The 11438-nt window shown below is 36.5% G+C and overlaps 1 protein-coding gene across 1 annotated transcript; it reads right to left on the bottom strand.

Moving 5' to 3' along the window:
* Positions 1 to 915: 915 nt before the first annotated feature.
* LOC583718 (UBX domain-containing protein 8) lies at positions 916 to 10312 on the bottom strand. The gene is made up of 8 exons (XM_003723575.3): positions 10225 to 10312; positions 7408 to 7557; positions 6765 to 6838; positions 4521 to 4640; positions 3804 to 3974; positions 2998 to 3039; positions 2089 to 2163; positions 916 to 1143 (listed from the first exon to the last, which is right to left on the bottom strand). Exons 1-8 carry the CDS (start codon positions 10238 to 10240, stop codon positions 970 to 972), a joined length of 822 nt encoding a protein of 273 aa, XP_003723623.1. The 5' UTR covers positions 10241 to 10312; the 3' UTR covers positions 916 to 969.
* Positions 10313 to 11438: the final 1126 nt, after the last annotated feature.

The following is an 11438-nucleotide window of genomic DNA, read 5'->3' as shown; positions in this document are numbered from 1 at the left end:
TTTGGCTTTCATGATTCCCCACTTCCTTGTAGCTTATGTTGATAATGAACAAACATGTATATAATTTGGATGTTTTTTTAAAAGAAAGTGAAATAAATAAATGAAATGAAAATTAGAATTACAATGTAACATAATTCTCTACTCAAGCAAAGACAGGGGCAAATACAGGATTCTGTGGCATGAAGGGGAGAGAGAGAGGCACAAGTTTGAACATTTGAAAGATATGCAATTAAAAAAAAGGGGGAGGAGATTGTTCATGGATCCTCAGGCCTTTAGAGATATACCGAGGTCTTCCCATCCATTCAAGCAAAAGTCAAGGGCAGGTCTACATCTAAAGGTTGGATTTTTTATGTTGGAGGGGACACAAGTGTGAAATATTGACAGATTTATGATAAGACAAAAAAAAGGTAAAGATGTAGGCCCAGGAGGTGTCTGGCACTTTATAGTGTTGTAAAATAGTATATATTATATCCTGCATCAAAATTTGATTAGTTTTTGATTGGTTGAGAGCTCTTCTCGTGACCAGCAATATTTCAACCATTTTAAGGTTGCTCTGAAAAAATACAACCTGTATTAGGGATTACTAGTTAGGAGTAGAAGTACTAGTTGAGAGTTGAAAATTCAGCGAGCGAATAGGATTTCAAATGACTCCAGGGGGACAACTTTCTCGGAATCACGGTGCTCACGCCGTGCAATCTATGCTGAGCCGCAGTCTAATTATCTGCGCTGCACTACTGAACCAGCAAAATCTTCATCCACAACAGTTCCCTATTAATGCCTGTGTGGTGAATTTTACAAGTAGACCACATGAAACATTGAAGAATGTAAATATGTTTGAAACATAATTGTTTGTTAAATGTTTGAGACACTGTAAAATATGTTAATCATTGACGTTAGAACTTGTTCGAGTACAAAATAGAGTAAAAGGCACAAGAAGATATTATGGAATGTAAAGGATGTAAAGTATTCCTACGACTCTTCCTTTGGTATAATCTCCTCCACAACCAGAGCAACATCGTGATCGATCCCTGCTTCCTCTAGCGTGTCTGCTGCATGCTGGGATAGATCCTGCCGAGGGTAGGTCGTGACCAGCGTGTAGAGCTTCTGATGGTAACCAAGCTTGGACATCCAGTTTAGTAAAACCTGGGATAATGATTATAGAAAAATATTCAATTCAATTCAATTCAATTCTATTTCACCTCTCTTTAAAAACACATCAGAAGATATTCAAACAAATAAGTATAAATTAAACAATATAAATATAACAACATTTATGTACATATCACTATGAAAGAAGAATGAAGGGTAGTGAATGCGAGGGAACAACAAAGGCCATTGTCCTGTCAAGGCTAATCCCCTATTTTACCACACATCAAGAGAAATACATTTAAAAAAATTAAAGAATAAAGAAACAAACAGATAATATAAGATAGCATAATCGCATAAAACACAACATAACTAATTGCATATTAACAAAGTAGTAATGATTCTGAGTGTTTGCAATGCACCAACTCCAAAAGTAAATGTACTTGTATAAAATGTAAAAGTATAAAGAAGAGAATAAAGAATTAGAACATAAGAATAAAGTGGAATGACACAATAAAGAAAGGGAAAAAAGGTAAAATCTACTGGAAAGCAATATTTAACAAAAAGGTGAATATCTAAGCCTGATCTATTATTGACAATTGAAAACTGAATAGATATACTCATATCAAATATCATATCTTAATTCCAACCTGTCATCGGAGATCAGTTATCCTGATTCTACACTGCAGAAGACAGTATATGTGTTATCAAAAGCTTGTTAGATGTGAATGGTAACTGAGCTCAATACAGGTACTATGCATATTCACTGAGCTCTGTGTTATAAGATACAGAAAAGAGAAGCGTATTTCCCTCCATGTTATCATTAAAAAAAAAAACTGCTGTTTTGCCGCTTCATATATGAACAAGTCTTTAAGTGGCATACAAAACATCAAGACTGAAAGAAACACCTTGCAAAAAAAATAATCTTTAACAAATTTTTACTATTATTCAAATGTCTACAAATATATGACGGAACTTGATAGGAGTCTACTTCATACCAACCTGAACTTTTTCTGTGAATAAAAACCGTCTTCTTTTCACTATGCTAGCGGTGCCCCTCAATGCAACAGTAATGCTCTGTATTACAAATAAAAAGAGAAAACCGTGAAATAAACAAAATAGAATTTAACCTGTAAATACCTAATGTACAAAATGATTGATTTTACATCTTTTTGGTGCATAAGGAATATTGATAATAATAATAATAAAAGATCACATTTATAACATGCCTAATGCTTTGTTTCTAGGCACAGTATATATTATAACCCAGCCATTCGATTCAGGCTTACCTGCACACAATGTATGCACATTATCCACTCCCTGGGGAGCATTCCAGTCAAATATGCTCATAAGGGTCTATCCATATAAATTCTGGTTCAGATAGCTATCTTAAAGTAAATGTTAAGCTTATCTCAAACTATTAACTGAGAAAGACCTCTTTGTATGATAAGGTGAATTATTCCATTGATATTTAACAGTATTCATGCCTCCTTTGGAACTTGAAATAAACTAAAAACAACCAAAACAAAATAATGGAAAAAGCAGTATTAGCATCTAGTAAGCTATCTGGCTTACTTGTTATTCCTAGGGTTAAAACAAAATGGGGGGAGCGAACCTTCGCCCATGCTGGGCCTTCATTATGGAATACTCTCCCTCAATGGATTAAAAATAGCAGTTCTAGTGAAGTGTTAAAAAAAATCTTAAGAAATATCTGTTTAAAATTTAGCCTATAATTGATTTACCATTACCTTCATGTCTGTAGCTATCCTATCGCACTTCTGTATATATTTATCATGTATTCAATCTTTTGCACAAGCTGCGCCTTGAGCATTTGATTGTCAAGTGGATTTGGCGCCATACAAATCTTATGTATTATTATTATTAGAAGAAGAATCAAGAACATTTTGTTACCTTTGGTGTTCCTTCTTCTGGTTCATCAGGCAGTGTTATGACCTGCAGTGAGCACAACACAGACATCATTCATTACATTAAACATTACAAACTCATTCACCCTTAAAGTAGTCACCCAAAGAATCAAAAGTGTTTTGAATTGATGTAAAATTCATATCATTGTGAAGGGGAAGCCTTACTGATCAAATATAACAACTTCCCTCTTCAAAATATGTTTGTGACCCGCAGTAATCATCTCTCAAAATTGTTAATTTTGAGATCCAGATCTTCTGCATTCAGCAGTCTTCAGTAAAACAAATAAATATTGGGGTATAGATGATAACATCAGTTAATGCTTAATTACATAAACCACTAACCATATCAAACTTCATTGTACAATATGAATAATTAAGTTATTCTACAGGGAGCATTCTAGTCTAAAAATTGATAGATCTTGATGGTTTAACTGTGATATAAATGGCCAGCAGAGTGTTTCACAGAGACTAAGATCGACTTGAAGTTGGACTTAACTATGGCAGGTCATTCATGCCACTAGTTCATCTAACCATTCCTGGCATTGGTTTATCAAAGGACGTACAAATCGTGGTCACAAATCTACAGAATTTACCTTTTTTGATATTTCATTATTGAAGTTTAAAATATTTTTTAAAGATCGTAATTGAGAGACCAATGGTGAGAGCAACCAGTGGCGTGAATGGCCTGTCATATTTAAGTCAAACTTAAAGTCGATCTTAGTCTTTGTGAAACACTCCCCAGGCCATTTGTTGTTTTGCTTTGAATCATGAATTCCAAACTAACTGACTCACTACTTTAGCTTTTGGGGGTTCAGCTGGAGCTCTCTTTGGTGGGTTTGTCACTGACTCTGGGAGTTTCCTAGCAGCAGCAGCATCCCGGTTAGTTCCCTCTAGGTCTCTCTTCCGAGGAGCCGGTCTGGTCTCTTGGTTCCCGGATGAAGAATCATCATTGTCATCTCTTGGCTTTACAAATGATATAAGATTTGTCATTGTAATCATCTCTGGATTTAATAGAGAATGCTCTTAAATTTCTTTAACACATCATTAAATAGACAACTGGAAAAAACACATAAACAAACACCTATTTAGCTAATTACTATTTATCCCTTTGTTATTAGCCTTTATTTTGTGTACGGTATTTCTTTTATTTTCCTTTTGTTGTTGTTGTATTACTTTATTGTTCATATGAGTACTTGTTATATTACTGTTCTGATACATGCTCTGTATCTATATATAAAGTACTACAGATATTATCATTATAAATCATTACCCTTCTCATCAAAATCAGATTCATGAGGCATCATCTACTTAATACATAAGGGACAAAACATTTTTCTGTAGGTCACTTCTACCTCTCTCACATTAAAACAAGGCTGTAAATTTGGCATAATATAAAATAGCTTTACATCATAATTGATTTTCAATTTGGGTGACAAAACACCATAAGTAATCTATCAATTTTACATGAAATGATTTATCAATTTGAATTATTTTAATAATTTGATTTACCCTTGTGCGCTCTCCTTTTCCCTTCCATGCTGGTCCTGCATTCCTGTAGAATTCCTTCTCCAAGTCGGCTTTCTTAGCCTCTTCCTTTGGTTTCAATATCCTCTCGGTAAAGCTCTCTGCCTGGTTATCAAAGAAAAGATAATGATGATTAGGCCAATATAATACAGCACAGGAATCGTTGCTTTCATAAAAGCATTGAGCTTGACATAGCAATTTATTTTATGCCTAGAAATCCTAGTCAGTGTTTATGCAGTGAAAAAGAGCATTGAAAAAGAAAATGCCTGGTCATCATATTTGAACAAATTTTCTTCCTTGTGCTGTGGAAGATTATAATGTCTTTCCCAACATAAACCATCATTCATGTTCAAACCAAATGGTACGCATTAATTCGGTCAAGGCTTTAACAATAGGAATAGTGCTGTAGCCCGGAAGGCTTACCGGGTTCCAACCCGCCGGGTTGAGCATCTCGGGCCGGACCAGTTCCGGGCCGAACTGTAGTCGGAATTAGATCAACTCGGTAACTAAACCCGGCAGTAAAAAAGAGTTTTTAAATAGCTCATTGTTCATTATCTACTTATCTTTCATCACGATAAAACCGTCAAAAGTAACTGTAAACAAACACTGCATGATGGCTCGATCTTTTACATCTGTTGACCTGTGTTTGCATAGACACTGCACACATAGATTTTGTGTTGTGTGTTCAAGTGTGTATATGCATCTCCCTGGCCCTGCCTGCAAGCATGCTGCAAGTGATGTGACTGATCAGCTTACTGTACTGACCAATCAGAAAGTTTCCCCCGAGTGGGCGGAGAGTGAAACCAGCATAAATTAAAGTTCAGTGATTGCTGGCACAGTAGAACAGACGATTCATAAATTATGAAGTTTGTTGACCGCTGACATACTGTTTGACCGCTGACATACTGTTTATGAGAGTATGTCTATGAAAAAATTTTATGCTTGAGGTGGAGGCTGAGCTGAGATGAAGTCGGCAGAGAGTTAAATTAAAGAGTAATTCCATTACCAAAATACTTCCTGACAAGCGGATTTAATTAGCAAACAATACTTAAGCTAATTTGTTCTCTGAAGATAATTATTGGGGTCCATCCTCAGACTACATCCTCTCTCTTATTCCCCTGTTTCTCTCTGCCTTAATTCTTAACCAAAATTGAACAAAATGTTTTAGCCCAGATTAGAAGAAAAAAAGTGTGACATGTTGATAGTCTTTAGAGATGAGAAGGAAAAAGAAGTTATCTTCATCATCATTCTTCCTTCCATCTCTACCTTTTTTCAATTCTATTTACTCATCTTCCGAATGTGTTTTAAACCTCCCCCCCCCCCCCCTCAAATCAATTTGATCTTCTTTCTCTAAAAAAATTAAAAGTACAGAATTATTTACGTAATGTAGTTTTTCTCATGATTTCTTTTCTTTCTTAAATTTCTTTCATTGTGTCTCTCCATCCCCCAAAAAATTCATTCACATCCGATATATCTCTTTCACTATCATGTCGCAGAAATTTAGAATACAAAAACATTCCCTATCAAAGATTAATGCATGCCAGACAGCTTGGGCCCAGCTGGGTGTAACATTACACCGCGGTTCCTTTGAACAGGGTTCCAAGGTTCAAAGGTTCAACATGCAGCCTTTGTCCGGCAAGCGCACTTTCCCAAAAATATGCAAATATCGGTTAAGCATGGCATGTGCCTTACATGTGATCATTGTTTTTAATTGGCAGACAAACAGACCAATCATAGTAGAGCATGTTGTATATGCACTCTGACAGGGAAATGAGCTATTTTTAGGATTCCTACATACATGGAGCTAGCCATATAAATGCTTCATCTTTTTAGGGAGTGGATTAAGGGTGATAATTTATGCTTACCTGGGACTTATGTCTGGACTCAGACAGCATGATAAACAAAATGAAGCGATGTGGCCTCTATTCAGGACAAGGTCATTAGGTCACACAAGATGTGTTTGTAGTAGCTTTCAAATAGAACCTAGTCAATATTATTTCAGTCCAACTCTCACCGGGTTACCGGACCTTTCCGGGTCCCGTTAAGAAATTTGGAAAATTGCCGGGTCGGGCCGGGTCCGGGTTTTGGGTTCCGAGCTACAGCACCTCATAAAGCCCCTATTTCAAAAAACAAAAAATCATAACTTTATACAATTATATACAAGATTAGTGTAAATAACTTTAGATATTTCATAGATGTTCCGTTAATAAGATTACAGTGTAGGCCTACCTTTAATGTATGCTCATCCTGTATCTTCTCTCTTGCAGCTTTCTGTTGTTTTAACAGCTCATCAGGGGGTAGTTCTGATTTAATAGCAAGGCAAGAAAAATGCAGTAAAATGTTAACTTTTTAAGAGGCTTAAAATTAACAATCGGGCAATGTGAAAACAATATTTTTCTATATTCTAAAGAGTGAGTGTCCCCATTAAATATTGGATTTCACAAAGGAACAATTAGACAATCTTTACACAATAACTTTGTCATTTTGACTTGCAAATACAAACATGGCATGTAATTTCACATACAGTTCTATAGGAATAGTGCAGATGCCACAAAGGCATTTCACAGTAACAAGGTGTAACAACTCATGTGGTGGTGGTGGGGGGGGGGGGGGGGGGGGTGTCCGGACACTTAACAAACATACAGCCTTCTCTTTTGCCTTCAAATTGAACAAAAAATATTCTTCGAATAGCACTAACCATCATGAATATTTGTCCTTTATAATATTGTCCAACATAAGTCTTAGAAGATTTATGAAATATTGCTTGTAATCTTCTTCAAATTGCTGTTTTGATTCAACTGCACGGAGTCCTGATACACAACCTGTCTGGACACACAACGTCTGGGTATAAAATTCAAGTCCAAATACTTACTTTCTTTGGATTCATCCAAAGTGGGATGGGACCTCGGGAAATAACTAAAAAACAACTTCTGGATGCTGTCTCCGAAGTAGAGCAGACAGAGCATTAGAATGAGGAGGTAGAAGAACCCCACTCCTGCTAGCCGCACAACCTCACGGAACTCTGGAAAGAGAGAGAGAGAGAAAGAAAAAAAATTACACATTTTCCTAGTTTGTCCAATTACTTTGGTACATTGTTTAAACATATTCGTGGCTTACACCCAGTAAATAAGATTGACGGATCGATCTGTAGTTTAGTATAGTATACCAATTACCAAGGTGAACACACAGAGTTTGCTCAATTTAGCCGTGATTGCTCAGTCGGTAGAGCAGTGGTCTCGTAATCCGGTGACCCGAGCCATGAAACCTGTGAAAAAGTGTATACTAATATCAACGTTTATCCGAAAAATACTCCAAAAATAACAAGAAATTTTACACGAAACAGGTAATAAACGATAACGACTTTTAACTCATGATCTTTATTTGGACATTTAATGAATATTTACTTCATTTTGGGTATGTTTTAGAAGGGTATCTCCACGCCGGAGTTACGGGTCAAATTTTTGGATAGGTTTCTGAACAAGCGCCAAAATTGACACGAAACAGGTAATAAACCTAACGACTTTTAACTCCTGATCTTTATTTGGACATTTAATGAATATTTACTTCATTTGGGGTATGTTTTAGTAGGGTATCTTCACGCCGGAGTTACGAGTCAAATTTTGGATAGGTTTCTGATCAAGCGCCAAAAATAGAGTTATGTTGTGTGATCAGTGAACACGCTTTACAATTTCCATTCAGATTCACAATAGGGTAGAATGCCCAGTATTCGGTCACTTAAGGGGAAATCACTAATATTTTGAATTCTTACCTCTTTTATTTTGCAATCTACCCATCAAAAGAAAAGAAATTATTCCTCTAACAGGATTTCATAGTCACTTAAAACAAAGAATGATGATAAGAAAAATATTTCCAAAAGAAGACGGAGCATTTTTCTGCCCAGAATTAGGTTACGCGATTTGTGCGTGGTATCTCCGTTGCCAAGGAGCGTAGCGTATTTGCGCACTATTTTCACACCATTGCGCGATAAAGCACTGATTGTCAATGCGTTGACCGAATACCGGACGAGCGATACCGCATGGCCATGGCAAGGGTATTGTATAAATAGGGTGTCTGAACGATTTTTCAATTTTCAATTTGGGATCGTTTTTCACCATTTTTGTTTGATATTTGAATAAAAAATGTTATCAGAATAATACATTTCAAATTTCAAGTCTCACCGATGTTTCTATCAAAAGTTACAGCCCCTCCAAAACGCTGGTATATTCATATCATTTTGGTCAAAATCGACGAAAAAGACGTCCACGCAGAGTGATGTTGTTTTGCTAAATTTCGCCAAACAGCTGTATCACGCGATATGCAAGCGTATGCATATCGTACGCATGCTGCTAAGCCAATCCGCGACTTGCAGCTTGAGCTACGCTGTCTCCGCGACATGTGCCATTGACTAGTATGGTTGGCAATTCCCGCCGTAGAACCCGGAAGTGAATACACGTTGTAGTCAATGGCAATATCGCGGAGACAACGCACGTTGTCTCCGCGATATTGCCATTGACTATAGCGTGTATTCACTTCCGGGTTTATCGAGGTAATTGCCAACCATAATTTCAGTCACTATAATGTGTAATTGAATTTGGGGTTTCGTTCGTGCGCGGAGATGTTACGCGATGTAACCATGGTTTGGACTGAGCGGAGCGCACGCCCCCTAATTAGCTGATCCACCAAATAGCGAGAAGGGTATTTTTAAACTGTTATCAGTTGTGATCCCTGGGGGCTAGCGAAAATATAATCACATAGAATTGTTCCTTGGGACTGGGACTACTTATCGATCGGGGCGTCATATCTCAAAAGTGACAAACCTCAGAGTTAGCCAGGACACAATGTTTAAATTGCTGTTTTGACCAAGATATTTTTAGAATTTCGGGGGCTACGCCCTTTTGGAAATATTAGAATTCACCTGCTCTTTCATATGACACCTCATTCATTGATTTTCACCTTCAGGATCACAACAGATAAAGGTTTGAATCTCGATTTGAATCTCGACTTTTTTTGCATGGTCGCGCAATGCACGTAGGCTGCATAGGGATGCGTGTAATCTCTATGGGAAGAATTTTAGCACACAACATCGGGTGCGCGATCAGACACCCTAGTATAAATACCTCTTGCACATCGGCAAGTGCGTCATTTGTAAATTCGCTGCGATGGAGTGAAAACGGAAGTGATTCTCTTCACACACATACTAAATTCATTGCGACAGCACACGTAGTTGTTTTGCAATAGACTTCTACATATGGCTATGCATGTTAGCGCATGTGCTAACCGAACGCAGAAGTGCAGAAAATTGTGAGACACTGACCAATTTCGAGCTAAGTTGGAGATCTTTCCGGGGCCCTATAAAAATCTGATTTAATTTTGAGAGTTAAGAAAAGTTGTTTAGCTGCCTAGTTTGTGCAAGTTTCGCTGCTCATTAATTATTTATTTAATTGTTACAGCTGTTGAAACGGTTGTCTGACCGAATACTGGGAATGGACCGAATGGCCGAATAGACCTACTGGGCGCGCTACCCTCAGACCCTAGGCCTCACAGTCACACACTTTTAAAGTCACACTCACAGTCACAGTCATCTCCCTCATCATACACACACGGTCACACGAAAGAAAGCCTCCCAGTTTATATTATAACATTTTGTACAATATAAGTATATTTATACATGGCATTAATAAAAACATACCAAGATTTTCAAGCATAGCGAAGTTGATCAGCGATACCGATGTTTATTTAGATTTTAGACGTGTCTTCTCGATCGTCTGCTACATGCACATGATGCAGTCCCAAAAAGTTAAGGCGACAATATTATTTGGTTCAGATTTGTGCTGCCAATTTTATGATAAAATATTATCTGTCAACTTTATCAATTAAATATCATTTATCAGAATTGATGAATAAATTTTCTTTCATTTTATATCTTTAATATATATATAATAGTTCAACATAATTGAATGTTTCTTTTTAATAATATATACATATAATTTATTGTTCAAATGTTTATAGCTTTTTGATTGGCAATTCTAAGTAAATGCATTTAAAAACTGTGTGACATTTTCTTGCAAAATACGACGTGTTCTTAGATGTAGCCTACCTCCAGGCTGAAATAAATATGTTTTATTAAGTTTGTACAGCTCCGGGGTTTTAGAAAACAAAGCAAAATTGTGCATTGGTATCACATTTCTGGAAACGTGAAACTCTAATTAAAAAAATTAAAAAGTGTGGGGGTGGGCCTGTTTGCAAAATCACACATCTTTTTTCTTTTTCTTCTTCTTCTACTTCACCTTCTTCTCTACGCTCGGTTCTTCCCGGGTTCTTCTTTGTCCGATCTTCTTGTTTTTGTTGTTCTTCTAATAATCACTGTTTTTGTTCCTGTTCTTGTTCTAGCTTCTTGTTTTCCTTTTTTTTTTCTTCTTCTTCTTCTTTCCCGCCTTCTTCCGCGAATTCCCCCCTTTTAATTTCTACTTTCTTATTCTTTTGCTTCTTTATCTTCTTCATTTTAATTCTTCTAGACTTCTACTTTATTATAATTCTTACTCTTCTTCTCCGCTTCGTTAAATTTGTTTTCTTCAATCTTCTTCGAACTTCTTCTTCCACTTCTTCTTCACCTTATAAGTACCTCTTCATCTTTTCTTTTCATTATTCTTCTTCTTCTTTTTCTTCTTCTTCTTTCGTTTTAACTTCTTCTTAATTCTTGTTCTTGTTCTTATTCTTCTTGTTCTTGTTCTTCTTGTTCTTGTTCTTCTTCTTCACTTCTTCTTCTTCATCACCATCATCATCATCTTCTTCTTCTTCTTCTTCTTCTTCTTCTTCTTCTTCTTCTCCTCCTCCTCCTTCTTCTTCTTCTTCTTTTCCTTCTTCTAATCCAGTCCTTCTCCTTTTTCTTCTAATTCTACCTTT

The sequence above is a fragment of the Strongylocentrotus purpuratus genome, unplaced genomic scaffold (genome assembly GCF_000002235.5).
Source record: "Strongylocentrotus purpuratus isolate Spur 01 unplaced genomic scaffold, Spur_5.0 spur5_scaffold_10, whole genome shotgun sequence".
Lineage (NCBI taxonomy): Eukaryota > Metazoa > Echinodermata > Echinoidea > Camarodonta > Strongylocentrotidae > Strongylocentrotus > Strongylocentrotus purpuratus.
This window is presented reverse-complemented; position numbering and strand designations above follow the sequence as displayed.